Source organism: Microtus pennsylvanicus, chromosome 8, assembly GCF_037038515.1.
Source record: "Microtus pennsylvanicus isolate mMicPen1 chromosome 8, mMicPen1.hap1, whole genome shotgun sequence".
NCBI classification, from domain to species: Eukaryota; Metazoa; Chordata; class Mammalia; order Rodentia; family Cricetidae; genus Microtus; species Microtus pennsylvanicus.
Genome location: NC_134586.1, coordinates 59,074,200 through 59,097,487, shown reverse-complemented (window position 1 = coordinate 59,097,487; position 23,288 = coordinate 59,074,200). Strand labels below are relative to the sequence as shown.

At 49.7% G+C, this 23,288-nt stretch overlaps 1 protein-coding gene across 1 annotated transcript in view; it reads right to left on the bottom strand.

Moving 5' to 3' along the window:
• Positions 1 to 23,288, bottom strand: part of Antxr1 (ANTXR cell adhesion molecule 1) — a 191,244-nt gene that overhangs the window by 45,866 nt on the left and 122,090 nt on the right. Inside the window, exons 14-16 of the mRNA XM_075983580.1 lie at positions 15,130 to 15,171; positions 9,222 to 9,317; positions 8,602 to 8,769 (exon numbers count right to left, since the gene is read on the bottom strand). Of these exons, the coding sequence (XP_075839695.1) occupies positions 8,602 to 8,769; positions 9,222 to 9,317; positions 15,130 to 15,171 (306 nt within the window). The remainder of the gene's footprint in view (positions 1 to 8,601; positions 8,770 to 9,221; positions 9,318 to 15,129; positions 15,172 to 23,288) is intronic.

The window sequence follows — 23,288 nt, the reverse complement described above, 5'->3', positions numbered from 1 at the left end:
AGAATACATACATAGAGACACACACAGAGACAGACACAGATACACACAGACACACACACATACACAAACACACACAGACACACACACAGACACACCACACTGAGGCTCATTCAGCTTCTTTGACTTAGCTCTCATTACCCTCTCAAGTGGTGGCCAAATAAAAGAAAACGATGACAGCTATAGGACAATTTCTTGCCCTCCCCACAAGGAAACAACAACAAAGACCCCTATATGGAAGTCTAGGGCCAGGCCCTCAAGCTTGGCTTATGATAAAAGTGCTCTCAAAAAGGGCTCCCTAGAACCCCAGCCATGTCACTTTACAGGACAAAAGGGGCTTTGTTGATGCAACTAAATGCTGGAGATGAGAAACCAGCCTGGACCACCCGAGTGACCCAAGGAGACCCAGGATTAGAGATGTGTCTCAGGAGGACTCACTTAGAGGACTCAAACCGAGGGGACTGGCCTTGGGGAGGGAAGGAGCTCAACCAATTAAGAGGTGCAGGCAGACTCCAGGATCTGGACAAGGAAACAGATTCTCTTCTGGTGCCTCCAAAAGAACGGCCTGGCCCCCCGACTTAGATTTTTAGCCCAGTGAGGTCTGTGGGCTTCTCATCTTCAGAACTGTGAGATAAGAAATCTGTGCTGTTTAACCTCTTGTATTCTATAATTTATGATAACAGTGACCGGAAACCAGGGCAGCCCTTTCTACCCATTGCCATATTCTGTGGTCACCAGCTTGCTGTGTATCTCTGCCCACTGGAACAGCAGCTTTACCAAAGCAATGGTGTGTTTGGTTCTGCCCACTGCTGTGTGCCTAACCCTCAATGTATGGCACTGGGTGCTAGATGACCGTGAGTGCTGGGTGCTGGGTGCTGAATGACTGTGGGTGCTAGGTGCTGGGTGCTGAATGACTGTGGGTGCTAGATGCTGGGTACTGAATGACTGTGGGTGCTAGGTGCTGGGTGCTGAATGACCATGAGTACTAGGTTCTGGGTGCTGAATGACTGTGGGTGCTAGATGCTGGGTACTGAATGACTGTGGGTGCTAGGTGCTGGGTGCTGGATGACCGTGGGTGCTAGGTGCTGGGTGCTGAATGACCGTGGGTGCTAGGTGCTTCTACATCATATCCTCTCATTTAATTTTCTCAGCAGTTTTCAGAGCAGTGTGGATAAAATGGAGAGCCAGAGTGATCAAATGTCTTCCCCACAAATAGACACCCTGTCACCGGGCGTTAAAGTTGTCTGACTTCAAAGCTCACACACCACCACCGTGGATCCTGCCTGCGAAGGGCTGGCTGAGGAGCTTTACCCCACAGCATGGGTAGCAGGATTGCAACCCTTTAGGTTCTCATGGGATTGATTTTGTCCTAGAAATTCCGAGTGATAAAATAGAAAATATTAAGATGAAGAACACATGATGAGAAACGATAGGGTTATTTTGCGAAAGCTGTGTTTTGTTTGTGAGCATGTATATCTTAGACCTCCATGTGAAGTGGGCGTCATACAGGAGCCTTGGGAATATTCGATTGCATGGGCTGTGTAGTGTCCTGGATGGTGACAGGAAGGCAGGGGACACCCGCAGAGCTCGGCTTCAACAGAAACACTTTATGCCAATAGCACTGATCATCCCAGAGAACTCCAGGTTTTGACGTCACTTTCTGGTGGGTTAGACACACACCTGAAAAACTCAGCTCTTGAACACTGGCTAGCTGTTGCTTAAGCTTTTGAGGGTTCAATGTGGTCTTGCCGAGTGTTGAGTTTCTCATCTCTTATTGCAAAGAGGCTATAAAAGTCTTTGAAAATATTCTGAAGTGGGTTTGGTGTCGTTGCTGGACAGAACTGGTGTGGCGTTCGCAAGAGTTTTCTGCTGGAGAGTCAGCTAAATGTTTCCTAGAAGGTTTTAGGGTCAAGTACTTACAGCTCAGGATATTAGGTGGGCGATAGCTTTCATCTTCTAGTATTTGGCTCATAAATCATCCCACCCAGATCCCCTTATTTACCAGCCACTCAACCCCTGAACAAATGAGGAACAATGGTGTGAGGCTTAAAGAAGAAGATCTGGCTATTAAGACAGGAATGAATTAGCTCAGCAGAGACAGAAACCTACGCGCACAGCAAAGAGCAGCCGAGTTCTGCAGGCCCAGAAGGCAGTGAATTAGGCTCTCGGTGGAGCAGGCAGCCACACAGAGCCTAACACAGAGTACTCGAGAACCTTGGGAAGTGAAGCTGGGCCTTCTCTTCTCCCACAGAGCTGTCCCAACTTCCCAGGGCTTGCTCTTCTTAAAGTGGGGGCAGGGGTGAATAATACTGTTTTCTCTATAAATTAAATTATAAGTTAAACATCGAAGTTATCTCCTCCTCTCTGGAAAAGTATTCACAATATGCCATCTGTAATCAAAGTAAAGTCACTGAAATGACATTGGGGATCATCAACAAAGATGGAAGAGTAAGGAAGAGTTACCCAATATGTGGACATCTATAGATGGAAGAGCAGGGCAGAGTTACCCAATACGTGGACATCTATAGATGGAAGAGCAGGGCAGAGTTACCCAATACGTGGGCATTTCTAGATGGAAGAGCAGGGCAGAGTTACCCAATACGTGGACATCTCTAGATGAAAGAGCAGGGCAGAGTTACCCAATACGTGGACATCTCTAGATGGAAGAGTGAGGCAGAGTTATCCAATACGTGGACATCTCTAGATGGAAGAGCAGGGCAGAGTTACCCAATACGTGGACATCTACAAGCACATGCCCAGCTTCCCTTTGTGTTCTTCCAGCACCCCCTTCTCAAGCTGGAGTGACATTCCTCCTCATCACCCCCCATCACCATGTATTCTGGCTCCAGTCATGCCCTCAGAGCGGCTTGCACTTAGACCATCAAACCCCTCCGTATTCTGGAGGTCCACTGCGCTGTCCTCCCAGGAGTCTTCCTTTCCCTTGGCCTTGCCTCCATTAGGGTTGGCCTGTGTCCTTCTCCCTCTCTGCTCCTTCCCCTCTGTTTGTGCCTGACTTGGGTGCAGTGTTCCTATGGGCCCGATCTGTGCTATGCCTCGCCTGACTCTCCCACCCAGCCTCCTGCTTCATGCGTTCTGTCTTCATCTTGGGCCTCTCTTGAGGTTCAGGTCTAGGTACAGCGTGACCTATTTAGGTCTAGATCAAGGCATGGAACGACCTACCAAACCTTAATTATGATGAAGTATGGATGTCTAACAGGAGCCAAAAGCAGGCACAGTAAATCAAATGAGCTCTCTTCTCCCCGCATGGACCCTTCTGCACACCCTGTCTTTGTTCATGGAGGTGGACGCTATACAGCAGAGGGCTGGCCTCTCTCCACGTGGCTTCATGTCCACCATCAGTCATATTTGGGGAGTGCTCTCTGCCCCCCCCCCGCTTACCTGTTGCCTCTTTCCATCCCACTATTTCCACATTCCCTGATGTGGCCAGGGCCCTTGTCACATGCCCCTTAGTCAGTGAAACATTTCCTGCCTCAGGCTCCTGTCCTCTTTCTCTGTATGCACTGATGTAAGCTTTCCCTACCAGTCCCAATGGATGCATAATGGTTAATAAGCTAAACCTCAGACCCTGTGTAAAGGTGGAAGGAGAGAACCGGCTGACTGCAAAGATGCCCTGAACTCCACATGTAAGCTATGGCACGTGACCTCCACATGTAAGCCGTGACACATGCCTTCTTCCCATAATGCACTCTCTCACACACAATAATAAATTTAAAAATTAAGGTTAAAAAAAGGCTTTAAAAGCAGACAGGTTTCTGACAAAGGTTCTCAGAGCCCAGATTTTCTGAACATGGCAGAGAGCTGTCATTTTAAAGCAACAGTGTCAGGCTTGTGCATGGCTCCCTTCTGAGGGTAGCAGTGCCCCAGAGGACCCCTTCCAAGGCCTGAGGGGGGTGGGAGTGGGCATCTGTCTCTAGGACATTTTTGTGTCCTTCAGGCTCAGCATATACACTTTAGACTCTGGTCTTCATTCCCCAGGCGAAATGCCCGCTACTTCTGTGAAACTGCGACAGAGCCTCCACCGCAAACCCCGGAGCCCCAGCCAGGTTGTGTTGGCTGACACCTAAAAATAGCTTCTCCCATATGAAGTGGACTCCGCTTGACTGGTAAATTGGAAATTCACCAGGCCCAGGCTCCCACAGCCACACCTCACTGTGCCTCAGACGGTAACTAATGCATGGAGACTGGAGAGGGGCCATGCCGCTTGGGCCGAATAGCGGGGAGACCTAGGGGCCGCCACTCTCAGCACCCTGGGGCGTGGCTGAGCTTCTGCGCTCATTTCGCTGCTCTTTGGGGCTATCTATCTATTTTAGCTAGTGGCTTTGGCTCTGAGATGGAAACTCGACGATAGCTCAATTTATAGCTCTGCTCTGAGTAGAAAGCTGGAATTCCAGGCTTGGGAATACATGACAGTTTGATCCACTGCCCTGTCACAGCCTGCCACTTCTGGGGAGCAGCCCGGCTGTCTTTCAAGGCAGGCTCTGGCTTGGCCCCTTTGCTGTCGTTTCTCTCACTTCCTGGAATGTGGAGAAGCTACTGGAAAAAGAGATGGATAGTTTCTCTGACGTCTGCAGCCAGTCCTAGTTTTAAGCCAGTTGGTGGCCATGTATCTGGGCATGACTTAACTTGTCTGAAATGGCCAATTCTGTTTAATGAGAAGCATGGGGTGCTGTAAATCGAGGAAGCAAAAACCAAGCAAAGGAAAATGCAGCTAAATACCAGGGGAAATTCCCCATCATGAGCCTGGAACTAGGATGGGGGAAGTGTGGTTGGTGTGGTCAGTGTCTTAATATAGCATGGGGTACGATGGGGGGAAAGGAGGAGGAGCCTATTGTAACCCTTTCCCCCCTCACCTCCTGCTGGGCTGCTTAGCCCACCTGCTTCTCCAATCTCAGGAACAAAGGAAGGGGGGGGGGTCCATTGCAACCCATTTCACCATGTAGATGGTACCAGCCACTTTTGCTGGAGAGCTAGACATGGTCCCAGGATCTGCTGAGAGTTCTGTGCTGGAGCAGGGCTCTTTCTGTTCACAGCGGGGATGGAAGGCAGGCTCAGTGTGTACTGGCCCTTCTCCTGGAGCTGCCTGTCCTCACCTACTGTCTGCGTTTCTTGGCATGCTGCTGCTGCGCCAGCTAGATTCCCTTGGCGCACGGGGTTCGGGGGGGGGACTGGAAGGGCATGAGAGGGATGATGATGAGTAGGGGTGTTTGTTTCTTCAGACCCTCCTTGCTTCCCCATCTCCCTGTGGTAACTGCATCCCTGTAGGGCACAGGTCTACAGACATCTTCTAGAAGGAACCGGAGAAGAAATACTTCAGGAAGAGGAAAAGTGAGGAGGATAAGAACTTACATAACCAGTGAAAAACATCAAAACCACAGTCTCTGCGAGCTCGGAAACTCACGCGTGCCAGACACAACAGGGCTGACACACACATGAACTCAGCCTGGGGACAGCACACAGGACCTGCACAGGTTCAAACCGGACAAAAGTTCCAGCATGAAGGAGGGGAAGTGGGCACGAAGTCCCATCCCTAACCAAGAAGCTGTTTGCAGCTGATAGCTGCTAGGAAAGGGAACGTCAGAAATTCTCCAAAGGAGTCAGAAATTCTCCAATGGAGTCAGAAATTCTCCAATGGAGTGTCCCTGGGCCTATCACTCCAGGGCAGGCCCCATGTCCAGTAGTTGCCCAACACAAAATATCCTGCATATTTTTGGTGTGTCCTTTTGTTTTGTTTGTCTTATTGTTTGCTTTTAATTGAGAGAGAGACAGAGAGAGAGAGAGAAAGAATGAAGTTGGGTAGAGGGAATGTAAAGAATATGATCAAAATAAGCAAATGTCTTTTGCTTGTGGCCCACGAGGAGACAGGTGATGGGAAAGATTAAGATTGCTGATCTCTGTGCCTTCTCCACAGCTCCCAGTGGTTGCTCTCTCCCTCTCACTGGGCCCCTGCAGGACTAGGGGTGTAATAATTCCTCTTGTAGCTAGTCCCAGGTGGCCTCACTGTGGGGCCTCTGAGCCTAGGTTGCCTACTGTGAGTCCTATTGTTTGCAATGTGTCTTCTGTGTCGATATGGAATTAGGACAACACATGAGAGGTATCACACGGGACTTAGTACCTCATGAGGTCCTGCTGATGCCCCCAGGCATCTTAACTAGAAAAGGCTCAGCGCGAAGCACATTAAACACATGAGGTCTGGACCGCTAGCAGGAAACCTGCTCTTCCTCCAAGCTTCTCAGGTTCTTTCTGCAGTCTGCCTCCCTTCACAAATCCGACATTAAATGTCCTCTCCTGGACAGAGCGTGCTGAAGGAGCTGGATGGTCTAATGTGCTCTCTTGGCCCCACCCCGTTCTTTGGTGGAACCTGGTGGAATCCCTGCTCTGTCAGGCTCCACACTGTTTACCAGGACATCAAAACCTAATTGGTGCCTGCAAGGGGTGAGATGCAGGGAGAAGGCTCAGAAACCAGGGATAATCTCCTCAATTGCCACCCGCCCATCTCTGACCTAGCGAGGGCCTGTGTGAGTGCTGGCATTAGCTGTTCCGCCAGGCAGGAGGAGCCTGCAAGCTTGCTCATGACCTCAACCTGAGTCTTGCCCAGGCAATAGTCAAGAGTCTCACAGGCTTCCTCTATCTCTCCTGAGAGGTGTCTTCGAGGCTTGGATTCCAAGTGACGCCCCATCAATGTGGTGGGTGTTAAAATGGCCCTGATGTGAAAGGTAACCCGGGTTTCTTTGCTGAGACTCCTAACACGCCACAGAGAAATGGCCAGGTGCCCAGTTCATATCCTCTGAGCTCCAGCCCTGCCTCAAGCAATGCTGTCAGTGACCTCTGGTGACACCCTGTCTACTTGGCTTATTAAAACCCAGATTCTGGGCCCTATACTGGAGTTTCTGATGCAGCCATTCTTAGGTGGGACCCTTCAATATGTGTTTCTAACAAGTTCATGGGTGAAGCCAATGCTGATGGTTTGGGGACCACACTGTGAGAATGGGTGGTTTATTACGATGATCAAGGAAGCTCGGGAGCCAGGACCCCAGCATGATGTAGCATGCCTGTGATCCCTTCTGCCACAAGTGCCAGGGCATTCTATGTAACTAAGGGAGACACTTTCTCAAAGAGGAACGGGCGGGGAGGGATCACCAGCCAGAAGTAAGTCCTTGGGGCAACAGAAAGGTACTATTGGGTGGGACGCTCGGGTGTGGGATCTTAAGGCTTGGCGGCTGGGATAGTTTTGAGCTGGCACCTGGAATAGGCAAGGCTTGAGGGCACCTTGCAGGTCTTTTGTGAGATTGGGCCTCCAAGCCTGGATCCTCATTCTGACTTCCTCTCCCCACCCTTGGCTCATACAGGGCTGAGAAGGCCCGCCATCAGTATCTGTGCCCGGCTCAGCAGGGACTTGACAGGACTCACTGGGCAGACTCAGATGTCAGGAGGGTGCTGGCAACACGTTCATATTTCTAAACCTATTTGTCCACATCCTGATTCATTTAGCAAAACTCACCCTGAAGCTACCAGTTAAGAAAGGAACAACATGCCCTTCCAACCTCGAAGATTCCAGAAATAAAAATTCAGCTAGAACCACGGATGCGGTGTTAGTCACAAGGTGGATGGATTCCTGAAAACGGCAGGACAGAAAATCCCCCTTCCTCTTCTCGGAGGATCCTCTCGGCTCCTTCCTGTCTGCACACGTCTGCACGCCACTGCACGTTCCTCACTGGCGAAGAATTAGCAGCAGCAGCTGGTCCCCCAGCCAGCTGGGCTTCACCCACAGCTCAGCGTTCAACCCTTTGCCTCGGGGAGGCTTATCCTAAAAAAAGAATCTCACGGCTTTAAACAAGCCCAAATGGAAACTGCACGAAAGTTCCCGCGAGCCTGAGCTCATTCCCCTGAGAAACGGCAGCTTCCAGTCCAGACGCGTTCTACCTAGAAGCACGCACATGTGCGTGTGGAGGCCAGAGATTGACCTGGGTGTCTTTCGCAGTCTCTCTCTGAGCCCAGAGCGCACCATTGCCTAGAGTCCCTATCCAGGGAGCTTCAGCGAGCTCCAGGGATCTTTCCTTTATGAGCAATCATTCACAGGCTCAACTATCTTCCCCAAACCTGGCATTTCTCTTGATGGATATAAGGGCTGTTCCTAAGCTAAAAGTACTCAGAGAAGGCTAAAAAGCTTGTCTGTGCAGCTCCTGGAAGAGGGGCAAGGCTGTAGGCAAGTGTGTGGGCGGGGAAGGAGACTAACCAGCTGGAACCTTGGTTTGTAGACCTTGGAGAATAGACTTTGAGGGAGTTGGGTTGGATTTTGTCTAGAGTTATAAGCTTCTTGGGTTCCAGTGGCTGTCATAGTGCAGGTGCAGAGGGGCAAGGACACAGAGAAAAGTCCTGATCCCTCACATGAGCCATGTGCACCCACGATGACAAAAGCCCCCTAGAAGCATTCTTTACCTCCCAGGGCTCTAACTTCACAAGAAACCAGAATCAGTTAGGGCCCAGAGCTGATGGTGGAGTGCCAGGCGGCGGAGGAGAGAATGGAGAAGAAAGAAGACTGGCTCATAGCTGGGAAGACTGAAAGGACTCTGTGCAGAGACATACCTTGATGGGCGAGTACCACTTCCGGGGGGAGGAAGGCCGGCGCATGTTGTTGTTGAGATTTCGGGGCTCCGGGAACTCATACTCTTGCTCTGGCATCTTGACTCTCGCGTTCTTTGCCTTTTCCAGCTTAGCCCCTTCCTCCGTGGAGCCCTTCTCTCCCCAGCGAACCTAATGGTGGTGAAAGCCCATAGCACAAAGTTACAGGATTGCACGGTTTGCCCCTTGAGAACCAGAGTGGCAGGGGTGACGTGCATGCCCCATGTCCTCTGTTCCTTTAGGATTGTGAGCCAGAGATGTGGGAAAAGGGAAAGTGGGAGCAGGAAGATGAACAGACATGGGGAGTCATGGGCTGGAAGAATTAGAGGGAGAACTGCCTGGATGAGTTTGAGAAGTGGGGTTTAGTCCAATGAAAACAGAAACCACTGGGGGGTTTGGAAGACATGTGACCTCTGCTGACTCATGATGGGCAAGATGCTGGTTAAAGGCTGTACCGTTCCACCTCTCCATCTTTGTAGCTCATAAGTCACCTCTTCCCAAACCCCAAGCATGGGCCCCCAGCATTTTCTGTGGGTTTCTATCGCTAGGTGGTTGGCCACAGTCAGTTGTGCGAGGGCTCTTACCTCCATCCTTTTGATGCCTCCCACACCGCGTCCACCATAGTAAGAGGCATCTACCGTGGGCCACTTCTTTTTAGGCAGACCATCATCATCTTCTTCCTGCCAAGAGATTGTGAGACATAAAGACAAAGTCCCCTAAGGTTCTGTGTGTCTACTATGGTGAGGTAGACAGGAATAAGCTGGTACAGTCAATCCACACGGTTTCAGAGCACAGTTAAGTTCCCATGCTCACGGACTCTGGAGGTCATTCAGTCTAAGTACAGTGTCCTGATCTGTGAAAATGGGTGTTAGACAGTCTGTGGACAGACAGTTCCGGGAGCAGGCCCTTTCCTTTACAGCAGGGTGCGGTTTGAATGTGCCTCTGCTCTTCATGGGTTGGGAGGGTAATCTCTAAGGCAACAGTGTTACGAGATGCTCTGAATGACACAGAAGAAGATCTCATTAGATGCAGGCCCCTTGCCTCTGGACTTCCTGCAGCTGTGAGAAATCAGTTTCTTTTTTTGATAAACCATTCAGCCTTGGGTATTGTATTATAACAAGAGAAGATGGTTTTATGAGTGACGTCATTTGCCAATTACAGAAGTGCAAACATTGCTCACCACCTATTCCAGCTGTTTCGTGATACACAAGAGACTGTCAGATCCAAAGCAGCAGACAGGAAGTTCTGACTTAATGCCCTGTCCAGTGGATGCCCTGCCCCTTAGTATAAGAACTTGAGTCACATCTGTGTTTGATTTTTTTTTTCTGAGACAGCTGAATGCTTATGTATAGAATGAACAAAAATGGCTCTATCCTTTCCTTGGCTTCCAGGCACACTCAAGGCACCCTTTCTCCACTCTCGTGTGTGGGACCTTACAAAAGGAGGGCAGATCATCCAGAGACAGCCCCCCCCCCCACCGCATGTAGATTCACAACAGGAAATACTTAGACATTCCGTCAGCTCCACCAAGCCTCACTTTAGTCCCTGACCTGAGCTTCCTCTCCAAACCAAACAAAAGCCACGAAAGTCAACCCTGAGCCCAAGGTCTGAGCAAAGAGAGAGCCAGCGTTTCCCTGCAGTAAGCGGAGTGTTGTGTATGCACCAGGGCCTGCGGAGTTGCTCAATCCTGGGGAGCAGGCAGAACCTTTGATGTGTCTGTTCACTTGACCAAAAGTTGACGGAGCAAGTTCTTGGGGCTCAGGGCTTCTGGGAGGTGTCTTTCCCCAGTCACCTTCAGGGATGTATTCAGAGTTTTGTTTTGGTAAATAAACTTTGGTGACCTCCATAGTTCCCGGAGGTCAGGATTGGCTGAGCCAAACTGTTTCACAGCGTCAAGTAGCAGGAATCAAAGCCTTATGGGAAAATCAGGAGGGGGTGGTCAAAAAGGAATGGGCTGAGCCACCTAATCTGTGAGGGTACCCACAGGAGATTGCAGGGAGAATGGATGGCAGGGTGGGAGAGGAGAGCCAGCTACACCCACAGCCATGGTCACACAGTGCCGCCCTCCAGGCCCTTACATAGGCTGGGAGAGGAATGGGAATCTAGCAAATCCAGGGGACAAAATGACACAGAAGCAGCGAAAGCCGTCAGCAGTGTGAGACAGTGCCCAGCCAGGGCTGCAGTTGGTTTCCCACCAGGGAAGTCACGTTTAAATCTTAAAGGATGTTTTGCCCCAGATGTCACTAGACTAACTTTTGGGCAACACCGTGGTAGCGCATCCCTCAGACACAGAGAGCAATTCTGACATGTTTGTCTTCAGAAAGACCAAGATGAGCTTTCTCAGGAAACCCGAGAACCTGCACTCTTTAACTCCCCCGCTGTGCCAGGCTGCGGTACGATCCCACATGGCACTGTGCAGGGGTTTGTGTGCCTTCCCCATGCCTCCTACCCTTTCTTCCAGACATTTCCTAAGTTCCCTAACCTGTGTGGCGTTCCAGTTCCCAGAGAACTCAAAGCTCCTTTTGCTCACCTCTATTGACTGAACAAATATTTAATTTTTAAACTTAATTATTAAGGAATCGGTGGGTGGGAGGAGTGAGGTTTCAGATTTTGGGGTTCCCTACCTCCTGCACATATGCAATGCACTGCTACTGGCCCAGGATGAAGGACGCCAGCCTCCAAAGCACTGGGCTCTTCCTGCTTTTCTGACATCCACACCCAGTGGGGACCAAGGGGAGCTTTGTTCCCCAGTTCACTGTGAGGGCCCCTGGGAAACCATGAGAAGCAAAGTCCAGCCCAATCTTTCCACCTAACTTTAAGTATCATAGCACCCTAACACATCTTGAACCCATGTGATAAACCCTGGGTGACCCCAAATAAGAGCCACTTGTATGTCCTTTCCTTCATTCCCGCCAATGACTGGAGTGGAGGTCCCATGCCACACAGTGTTAGCGGCCTGGGGCTGCTTGCCTTCTGTGTTTGTCCAGGGCACTCTCCCTGGGTTTACCCATATCCATCTAAACAGTCAATAGTGATATGAAGTCAAACCTTCCCTCTGATATATATATATATATATATATATATATATATATATATATATATATATATATGAATGAATGATCTGGGTAAGCACTAGTTATGGAAACCTTCATTGCTGAATAACATTGTGTCTCAAGGGAGCCATGTTGTCATGAAGTAAATAGCATGGCTCTAACACAAATATAGTAAAGGCATCCGAAGAGGTGACTATACCCAGATGAGCCTCCAGACAGAGGGCACTGCTAACACAATCTCACAGAAACTGCCAACTCTTTGGGACAAAGTCAAGGAAGATCAAGTCTCACTCTGGTGTCAGTGGGAGAAGACCTCACCCCCGGGTCCCCTTTGAGGTGTTACCCTGAGCGTCCTCCCTTCTGTTGAGATCTGCAGCTCAAGTGACTGTTCTTTATGTTGGCTTAGGGATTTCACTTCCAGGGACAGGGAATCCCAGAAAGACATACCTTTCACACTGAGCACTTTGTACTTCTTATCAAAGAGGATTTTACACAAAAGAGGATCACGACACAGTCACGAAGCTGCCTTCATCCCGAGTTTAGTTATTTATACAGTGGTGCTCCTCTGGGCCGGATGGTTTTATGTGATTGACACAAGCTAGAGTCATCAAAGCGAGGAGACTCAACTAAGAAAATGTCCCCATAAGACTGACCTGCAGGCAAGTCTGTAGGGCATTTTTTTAATGTGTGCTCCATCAACAGTGATTGATGGGGGAGCCCAGTCCACTGGATGCCACCCCTGGGATGGTGGTCCTGGGTCCTAAGCAGTCTGAGCAAGCCATGGGGAACAAGCCAGTAAGTAGCACTCTGCATCAGCTCCTGCCTCCAGGTTCCTGTCCTCACTGCGTTTGATGACGTACTGTTATTTAGAACTGCCAGTGAAATAAACCCTTTCCTCCCCAAGCTGCTTTTGGTCATGGTGTTTCATCACAGTAGGAACCCTGACTAGGATAGCCTCCCTTGGGATGTGATGGTTACAGATCGGATGAAGGTCAGTTAATATTCAGCTTGTCCATATACACATTAGGCAAGGGGTTGCCTGCACGGGGCTCTCTCTCTCTCTCCCTCTTCTCTCTCCTCTCTCCCCTACCCAGGCTGACCTCAAGCTGGAGGTCCTCCTGCTTCAGCCTCCTCAATACTGGGGTCCCCAGCATGCACTGCCACCCCCAGTTTGCACTCAGATTAACTAGATAGTTCCTGACCTTTGAGTATTTAACGGTCTTAATCTTTAATGCAGAGGGAGGAGTTAATGCAAGACCCAGAGACCACCAAGAAGGAGAAGGGAGGCATCCACTTGAGGACATCAGAGGAGGATCTTCAGGGCACCCTGAGGCCAGTGCACACATTCTGTGCTGAGGCCTCACTGGGATCTTCACATGGGCTGGGCTGGAGAAGTCGTCTAGATTCCAATTAAGATTTTCAGTGTATTGAATAAAATACTTAACATGGTCAAAGTTATGTTATTTCTTTCTGTGGGATTTCCCTCTTTCCTTTCTTCCTGCCAGAGCACATTAGGAGGGGACCAGGGTCCCCCGAGCCCCAGGGCAATACACATGCTGAAGTAATCTCCTTGACCGTAGGAAGTGGCCTTGAGCCTCCCACAAGCCTTCAGGTCCCAAGCGTCCACGGTCATCATTGTGTTTCAGGAACTACTGTTGCCTTTTTTTGTCAAGTATGGTCTCCATAAAAATGCCAACGAAGCTGAAAAAGCTGTCTCTTGCTTTCCCTCGCTTTTGTCTATTCTTTCTTGTTTGGGCTCCAGCCTTGCATGTTGCATATCTGTGCACCCATGATGTCCGTGAAACCTTGTACTAGATGTTACATGTAGAGGACATCAGGCCATACTACCCCAGTACCAAAATCTCGAGCATTTCACCTTCAAAAGGCCCATTCAGAGCACTCCCCAGAAAGAGCCACTCCAAATGCCACTGAGGGGGAACATTTTCCACCAAGAACGAACATAGCGCCCGTCAGGATATCTCACTTGCTTTGTTCTGAGATTCCAAGAGACAGATGCACACAACACAGGCAAAGTCAGACAGAAACGTGGACTAGCTGCAGTTCCTGCTCTTGGAAGGTTAAGAACAGACTCAACACAGAGAGAAGGTTCCCTTCTCCTTTGTCTCTGCACAGCAATGCAATTTCCTCCCTTGATTTCTGGGCAGAGAGCTAACATTCCTGCAAGATGTGCTTAATTGATTGCAGCTATTATGTCTTTCGGCATTCATATGCAGCTTTCAGCACACGAGAGACACATGGAATTTCAAACCTAATCATCGTTCTTTCTGTGTAGGGAGACTGAGCTGAGACAAGGACAGCTGAGCTGGGACGGGGTGGAGGGTAGGGGACTGTGTTGGGACAGGGCCAGCTGAGAGGTGGTATCTGAGGTGCATACAAAAAAATAAGAAAACAAACAAAAAACCAAAAAACCCTACAGGAACCTAGCTAAGAATTTGAAACCCCATCTTGGTTCCTCTTGGCCCCAGTAAGTTTTCAGATCTAGGACTTCTACTCTGGTAGTGTTACTCCCAAGGATCCCAGCAGTCCCAGGCTGGGAAAGCCATTTGCTGTGAACTCCCGCCCACCAGCAGCTGTTAACACCTCTGCTGGTTTATTAGAGCCGCCCTAGCAGCACAGCGGCTTCCTGGCCATGTGAGTGGAAGAGTCTGAGCGGTTGTCTGTAGACCGTGAGGATTTGAGAGTGAGGCCAGGATATTAGTACATCCTGCTCCAGCATAGATTCATGACCACCTGGCAGATTTTATATAATACTGTTTTAAATTAAAGAAAAATGGGAAACTTGGCACCAGTCTTAGGAGCAGGAATTCTATGCAGAGTGTGGCAAACTTGCCCTATCCTATACATGTGAAGTGTATATCCGCAGGGGGACGGGAATCCTAATATGTTTCCGAGGGAAACTTAGACCTTTAAAACCCCCAAATATTCACTGTGCTGGTAAAAACATTCATACATAGTGAGACAGGTCTGTGATCCCACCACTGGGGAGGCTGAGGTAGGACAGTATGAGTTCAAGCCCAACCTGTGACACAGGCCCCTGTCTCAGACAAAGGGCGGGGGCGGCTCGGGCTGTAGCTCAGGGGGAGAGCTTGTGGAGCACGTGTGATCTCCGGAGTCAAGCACAGAAGAAGAGTCAACAACCAAAACACATCCCCTCAGCAGGAAATCTTCCAAAGTCCTTGCAGACAGAAACGCCAGACAAGTGTATGCACTTTAAAGTTTGTCTTTGCGGAGAGAAACCAGGGGGCCCCTGGCTGCCTGTGTTGCTCAGGTCTTGCATACATACCCTGGTGAGCGAAGGCCCGAAGGTTCCCTTTCACAGGAGTGGGGCCCAGTCCTGCTTAGCAGGGAGCTATATAACCGGCCAATTTACCCCATTCTGCCACCTGCCCACCCCAAGCACCCTACTTTGGCCACTTACCTCACTCTCCTCAACAGGGGGTGGTGGGACCTCCTTGATGATCTGTAAATGGAAAGGAGAATGGGTGAGTGGGGTTCTTTAACCTCCTGCTCCCTAAGATGTCTGCCTTAAGCACCCGAGGAGCAGTCCAAACACGGGCCTTAAGTCTGTGCCGTGACCTGATCGGACAGAGTAGCCCAGTGAGAGCAGGCATTGTCATGAGGGTCCATCTTCAGTGTGAAGGCCTGTGTGAAGAAGCACGCTCCACAGCTGTTTGTCTCACCACGCAGGCCTGAGGCCACCCCTCCCTCCGCCCAACCTTCTACACATTAACACAGGACGGTAATACACATGAGCTAATGGGTGCTCCGGCACCAGCGAGGTTCAGACCAGGCTTCTGTGGCTGGAGGTCCTCGACCACTGGCCTCAGTGGGTCCATGTGGAGACATGTGTCAGGCTGAGCAGCCCCTGAGAGAAGGCAGTGAGGAAGAGGGCCCAGGGATCTCTCCCAGGTACAGTCGATGCAGAGGCAAACATATGCCAGTAACTGTCTATAAGACTATTCCTCAACTGCCCTGTCCGCTGTGTGAAGTGAGACAGACAGACAGTTCCAGTAAGTCGATAAGAGTCTCTTCCCCAACATGGTGATGGGCCGGACAATTCCAGTCATAAAAGGGCAGTCCGGCAATTAACTGGAGTTGAAGGCCTTTCCATAGAACTTTGGCTATGAACCACTGATCTCGTACATTCCTTGGGGACCTGCTACCCTCACTCAAGCTTATAGTTAGGATTTTGGGACCCCACATGGAACATTTTCTTTAGGTGACTTCTGGCAAATACAAATCTTGTTCTGTAACCTTTGCTGTCTCAGCACCAGGGCTGCCTAGGAGTTCCCCTAGGAGCACTTAGCATCCCTCACATCTACTAAGTGTATGTCTTCTCTAATTTAAATATACGAAGTGTTCACTAGGGCGCTCGTCCTCACCTCTGTCTCTACCCTACTACAATCTGTAATGTTATCCGCATTGATTAGACAGGCTACCAGCAGCCAGGGGACCGAGGCTGCTCCAAGCATCTGAGGATAGTATTCGTTCATTGAAGAGGCAAAGCTGAAGGCCTCCTGGGGTTTAAAACTACTGCTTCATCTGCTTCTACTTCCTGTTGCTGTGGGAAGCTGTGCTTTCGCTCACCCACTCAACTCTCTTCGGAGTCTCCCTCGGGGAACCTCTGGGGAAGACTCTTACTGCTTGCTGCTGACTTCCCATCATTCCAGAGACAGTGAATTATTTTAAAACAGGAAGTGACTGGAAGCTGGAGGAAGGGATGAGGAGGTGTGGGTAATAACTTGAATGGGAGAAGTTGGGGGGATGGCAGGATGTTTGCAAAAAAAAAAATAGCAGATGCTGTGGCTAAGACAAGGTCCCCAGTTCTGAAGAGGCTCAAGGCTGCTCCTTTACTGCATGGGAGCCTAGCACAGTTGTCGAATGTAAATCCCAGACCTGCCTTGTCACAGTGAGGATCTGAGAAACCTCTGGGTCTCCTGGAACCTCACAACTAAGGAGAGCAAAAACATAAACCTTGCAGGAGTTGAGCCATCCTGCACAACTGCGTGTGCAGTACCAGTCCTGCAAAGACAGATCAGAGCGCCCTCCCCGTCTGCATCTTTTTCTACTGCATCTTTAAGAACCCCCTGCATCAGCCAGGCCTGTGGCTGGCTCCCCAGCACATGTGAGATAGGAGCCTGGTGTCTGGACAGTGGCCATGGGATTCAGGGATGTCTGTGGCCTCACACAAGTTAGCGCATGACAGGGCTGAGCAGATATGGCTCTGTTGGTGAGTGCTCGCGGTTTAAGCATGAAAACAGATGAGTTCAGTCCCAGCCAGCCTTGTAAACGTCAGATGTGGCTGTGATCCCAGTACTAGGGAGGCAGAGGTGGGACAGTCCTTGGGCCAACCCAGACGAACCCACAAACTCCAGGATTGCCTCAAAAATAAAGTGGGAAGCCATTGAGGGGGACACTCAGCATCTAACTCTGGTTCTCACATGCACACATGTATACATACTCACATGCACATGAATACATGCACACACGCACCACACTTAACACATGACAACGGTTGGACACACAACATCGGGAGCCCACCACTCAGAATGACTCTGATTTAGTTTACTCCACACTTACTGAATATCTATCCCAGAGCCTACAGAGGGCTGGATCGAATGGAGCCCCAAAGACAGGGCCAGCATCCATGACTTATAATGTTGGTTACAAGGAACTGGTTTGTGATCCAGATTCCACATGAATACACAGTAAATGTGGCTGCTTAGTTTCTGCAAATCAATCCACCGTGTTCAGAGAAACAGAAAGGGGTACTCTAACCTGGCCTTGTCTATCAATCCACCGTGTTCAGAGAAGCAGAAAGGGGTACTCTAACCTGGCCTTGTCTATCAATCCACCGTGTTCAGAGAAGCAGAAAGGGGTACTCTAACCTGGCCTTGTCTATCAATCCACCGTGTTCAGAGAAACAGAAAGGGGTACTCTAACCTGGCCTTGTCTATCAATCCACCGTGTTCAGAGAAGCAGAAAGGGGTACTCTAACCTGGCCTTGTCTATCAATCCACCGTGTTCAGAGAAGCAGAAAGGGGTACTCTAACCTGGCCTTGTCTATCAATCCACCGTGTTCAGAAAAGCAGAAACGGGTACTCTAACCTGGCCTTGTCTATCAATCCACCGTGTTCAGAGAAGCAGAAAGGGGTACTCTAACTTGGCCTTGTCTATCAATCCACCGTGTTCAGAGAAGCAGAAAGGGGTACTCTAGCCTGGCCTTGTCTATCAATCCACCGTGTTCAGAGAAACAGAAAGGGGCACTCTAACCTGGCCTTGTCTATCAATCCACCGTGTTCAGAGAAGCAGAAAGGGGTACTCTAACCTGGCCTTGTCTATCAATCCACCGTGTTCAGAGAAGCAGAAAGGGGTACTCTAACCTGGCCTTGTCTATCAATCCACCGTGTTCAGAGAAACAGAAAGGGGCACTCTAACCTGGCCTTGTCTATCAATCCACCGTGTTCAGAGAAGCAGAAAGGGGCACTCTAACCTGGCCTTGTCTATCAATCCACCGTGTTCAGAGAAGCAGAAAGGGGTACTCTAACCTGGCCTTGTCTATCAATCCACCGTGTTCAGAGAAGCAGAAAGGGGTACTCTAACCTGGCCTTGTCTATCAATCCACCGTGTTCAGAGAAGCAGAAAGGGGTACTCTAACCTGGCCTTGTCTATCAATCCACCGTGTTCAGAGAAGCAGAAAGGGGTACTCTAACCTGGCCTTGTCTATCAATCCACCGTGTTCAGAGAAACAGAAAGGGGTACTCTAGCCTGGCCTTGTCTGCCAGGGGCTGGCGGAGGCAGGGAAGAGGTCCTCCAATTGCTTTGTCCTGGGACACGATGGCTAGAGAGCATTATAGCTATGGCGAGAGCGGCACATGGGCCACCGTGGGCATTGCCCTGAGCACGGGAAATGCCCATCTTTTTTATTCTCCACAGTGGGAGTCTCTGTTCTCTGAGAAACTGCTATTCAGAGCTTCATGGAAACACAACCCTTACTACACGATGAAACTTTATTCAACTTCAGGGAAAACTGAAGTAATAAAACTGGAAAAAAGTAGATGGGCTCTTAAAGGAATTATGTTGTATGAGATGATCCAGACTCAGAAAGATAAGCAGGACATGTTCTGTCTCAGGTGGCTTGAGATTTCCATATTTTTATAGATGTATTAACATAAATATGTAAGGGAGGGTGAGTGTGGGTATTGGCTATGAAACTGAAAAGGGGTCCGTTAGAGGAGACAGAGGTGTTGAGGAAGTGGGGCAAGAGGGATCATGTGATATAAAAGCGGAAAGGAGGTTACTGAGGAAGGAGGGCAAGGGAAAGGTTGGAGATGGGGAAGAAGCAGGGAGGAGAGTCCATGGAAACCAATTCTGTACTGCTGGGAATCAACCCAGGCCATAGCACATGCAGGGAAGCACCCTACCAGTGACTTACACTCAAGCCAAGTTCAGGTTCCTGTGAGCACCCCAGGTGGTTTCTGGAGAAACAGTGAGGCAGGTTTGATGAGACACTTGTCATGACAAGCTTGGGCTAGCTTAAAGCTACAGTTTAGCCATTGTGGCTTCCAGCCAGCTTCAGCTTCAGGGGCTCTGGAGAGCGCTCTCCATACCTGTAATGTGTGGGATGCACTGGTGGCCTGACTTGGTGTGTGCTTGTCCTCTGAAGTGCTCGTGTGCGGTCTCAGCTCCCACAGCTCGGCTTGGTCTCGCTGACCCTGCTGCTGTGTCCTGTGCTTTGGAACTCACACGTGTGCTCTGGCCACACTTCCTGACCCGAGTGTCCCCACCCACAGGACATTTAAAGAGGAAGAAATCAGGCCTCCACGCACATGAAGGGCAGAGGTCACAGGACTGGCTATCATACACTCCTACAGCTTCCCATATGTTTTTCAAGATTTGTTTTATTTTTATATTTTATATGGACGAAAGTTTTGCCTGTGTGTATGGAAAGTGCATCACGGAAGTGCCTGGTATCCTTGGAGGCCAGAAGACGATACCTGGTTCTCTGGAGCTGGGCTTCCCGAAGGTTGTGGGCCTTTGGTGGGTTCTAGGAACTGAACCCCTATCCTCAGCAAGAACAACCGGTGCTCATAACCGCTCACCCATCTCCCCAGACTCACGGCTTTATATCCCCCTTGCCTGTCTCTTCTCTCCAGGACAGGAGTTGGCTGTCGGCGAAATCGCTCAAGCTCCTGGGAGCCAGAAGTTGATCTCATGGTACAAGACGTGGTACTAACAGAACTAATTTTCTGCCCCTTTCTCTAGAGTCTGTGTTTACATCCCGCTTTGTTTGGGCATGAGTGGTCCGCCTAGTGCTCTGCCCGCCTCCTCTGGTCGCTCACTGCTGAGGAATACTCCATCAATGCACGGCCTCTCTGCCGTCTCCACAGGCCCAAGGCAACAGCTGAGGCTAGTGAGTCTGTTAAAATTATGAACCCGCCCTCTAATTTTAATAAGCTCAGCAGCTGCCAACCTTTCCAGTATCAGAATCGTGTAGGGGACTTTTTGCTAAGAGAACTCCAGGTGCAATGCTTCCTCAGCAGACTGGGGCCTGACACTTGCATTTCTAGCAGGTTCCTAAATAATACTGACCCCGAGGGTCTGCGGACCACATTCTGAGGACCAGGAATGAACTGATTTCTAGCCAGTCTGTGTATCAATCCGCTCTGGGCAGAGGTGTGTTTTGTGTTAGGCCAGATGTTCCCACAGCTGTGCTGTGGAATTCTGTGACTGATCAGAAACCCAGCTCTGAGTCCTGCGTGGCAGGGATTTGTAATTCTAGTGTCTGGAAGAGAAGCGAAGGGGATCTCGGGTTTGAGGCCAGCATGTGTTACCCAGTGCCGTCCCCTCTCTAAACACTGCTTTGTCTCCTTTCTGTTGCTGCAATACAAGACTGACTAAAAGGCACTTAGAGGGAAGGGCTGATTTGCCTTATGCTCTCAGGTCCCAGTCCATCCCCGAGGGAAGTCAGGGCAGGAACTCAAGCGGGAACTTGGAGCAGAAACCATGGAGGAGTTTTGCTTGCTGGCTGTGCTCCCCGATGTTTAATGAGCATCCTTATACAATCCAGGATCACCTGCCCAAGGAACGGTGACATCACAGTGGGCTGGGTCCTCCCACATCAATGAACACTCAAGACATACCCTCCGGCCAATCTGATCTGGGCAAACCCTCAATCCAGGCTTCCTCTCAGAGAACCCTAGGATGTGTCTTCCAGGGACTCAAGCACAGATCTTATCGCTCGGCCCACACCATCGGCAGTGAACTCGGGGCTGCATTCGCAAGTCTTTTTGCCACAGTGAACTCTGATCTTCCAGGAGATACAAGCACACATGGGCAGCTTTTGTCTCTGACCTGAAGCTCGGAGCATGTTGCTCAATCACGATTTCTGGAAAGTATGAGCGTGTGCTCCTCTAACGGAGAAGGTGCAGGAAGCATTTCCTCTTTCAACATCCTTGCTCTCAAGTAAACACTTGGCACTTAATGCTGCAAGACTTGCTCTGGCTTCTCAATCCTCTGGTGTAATATTTTGGGGGTGAGGTGGTACTTAAGATATTCAAAGTCTCTCCTTACACCAGAGCGGCCTGGGACACTAATGTGTGGTGGGAAATCTCACAGCATCTAGGGTGGACAGAGGACTGACTGGCCTTTTTCCAGATGCCACTGAGACCCATTCTGTTTCTATTCCCCAGCTTCCGAGTCCATTCACTGCCCTGAGGGTGGATGTTTCGCTTCTCAGCTCCGGGTCTCAAACTGACTTCCCGGACAGTGCTATAGTGATCTGACAAACTGGACACTGCAGACACAATCTGTTGTCACAACACAGCTCCATCCCATGTGTTTGTTCACGTGTGATAGACACAGCTCCATCCCGTGTGTGTTTGTTCATGTGTGAAAGGCACGCTCCATTCAGTGTGTGTTTGTTTACATGTGACAGGCACAGCTCCATCCCATGTGTGTTTGCTTTCATTCAACAGGCACAGCTCCATCCCATGTATTTGTTCACGTGTGAAAGGCACGCTCCATTCAGTGTGTGTTTGTTTACACGTGACAGGCACAGTTCCAGCCCATGTGTGTTTGTTTACGTGCTATAGGCACAATAGTTCTTTTTTTATCGTAAAACTGAGAAATTGTACTAGCTTGAAAGAGATGACTTTCAGAGGCCAAGAGAAATTAACAAGTATTTTAGCTTTGTGTGTGTGGTAGTGGTGATAGACTCGTGGAATGTTCACCATCAGATGTAGAAAAATATGTGACAAATCTTTTTAGTGTCCCTGAGGGGAAAGGTAAGCTGACTGGTAGTGAGTTGGGCGGGAAACACAAAATTTACATACGAATGCACACCTCATCTGCTTTCTTGCTTCCATTTACAAGTGTGCAATCAAGCAGGGACAGTGGTCCTGAGCGTGTGCTCTTTTCTCTATGGAGAATTGTATACAACGCTGTGAGACAGGGTGTGTCTTGGCTACAACAACACCATGGGATAGGGGTGTTTCCTGGCTACAACAACACCATGGGATAGGGGTGTGTCCTGGCTACAGCAACACCGTGGGGTAGGGGTGTGTCCTGGCTACAGCAACACCGTGGGGTAGGGGTGTGTCCTGGCTACAGCAACACCGTGAGATAGGGTGTGTCCTGGCTACAGCAACACCGTGGAGTAGGGGTGTGTTCTGGTTACAGCACCACTATGGGGTAGGGGTGTGTCCTGGCTATAACCACAAGGTGAGGCAGGGATGTGCCCTGGTTATATGAACCAAGGACTGAATGAAGAAGAAACCTTCACTGTGTGGCAAAGATGCTTAGACAGAGGTGAAAGGAATGGAATGCTGGGAGAGCCAGGGGCAAAGAAGCCCAACGTGGCTTCATGGGAGAGGACAGTGGGTTCTAGAGAGAAGACAGTGGGGCTCTTGATCTCTCTTTTGCTATACATGGGCCACGGGCATATGAAGGAACAATAGTGGAGCGGGGTGGCTCTTGGGCCTCGTGAGAAGCGCATATATATGTAAATATATATGTATATACATATGTGTACTTTTCTGAGCCAGGTTTTCTCTGTGTAACAGCTCTGGCTGTCCTAGAACTCACTGAGATCCACCTGCCTTTGCCTCGTGAGTTCAGGCATTCGCCACCATGATTCGCCACCATGATTTTTTTGAATGGAGAGAGTAATCAAGCAGGTTTTCCATCTCAGACAGTGCTGGGAGAATACCAAGACAGTGAGCCCCAGCCATCACGTCCTTCCTCCTGGCTAGTCTCTGACCTAAGGGCCATTACTACGTCACCTTAATGCTCACAGCCACACTGTGTGTGCTCACTCTTTTTATACCAGATCAAAAGTATGTATTTTCTGTAGTATTTTTTTAAAATCATAATTTGTGGTGCCTAGGGCCAACAAGATGGCTCAGTGGATAAAGGTACTTGTGGACAAGCCTGATGACCTGAATTTCATCTCCAGGACATACATAGTAGTAAGAAAACTGACTTTTGCAAGTTGTTCACTAACTTACACACACACTTAAAAGTATAATAAAAGCTAGAGCCTTAAAGATACTGAAAAGAATGAAATTTTTATTGAGT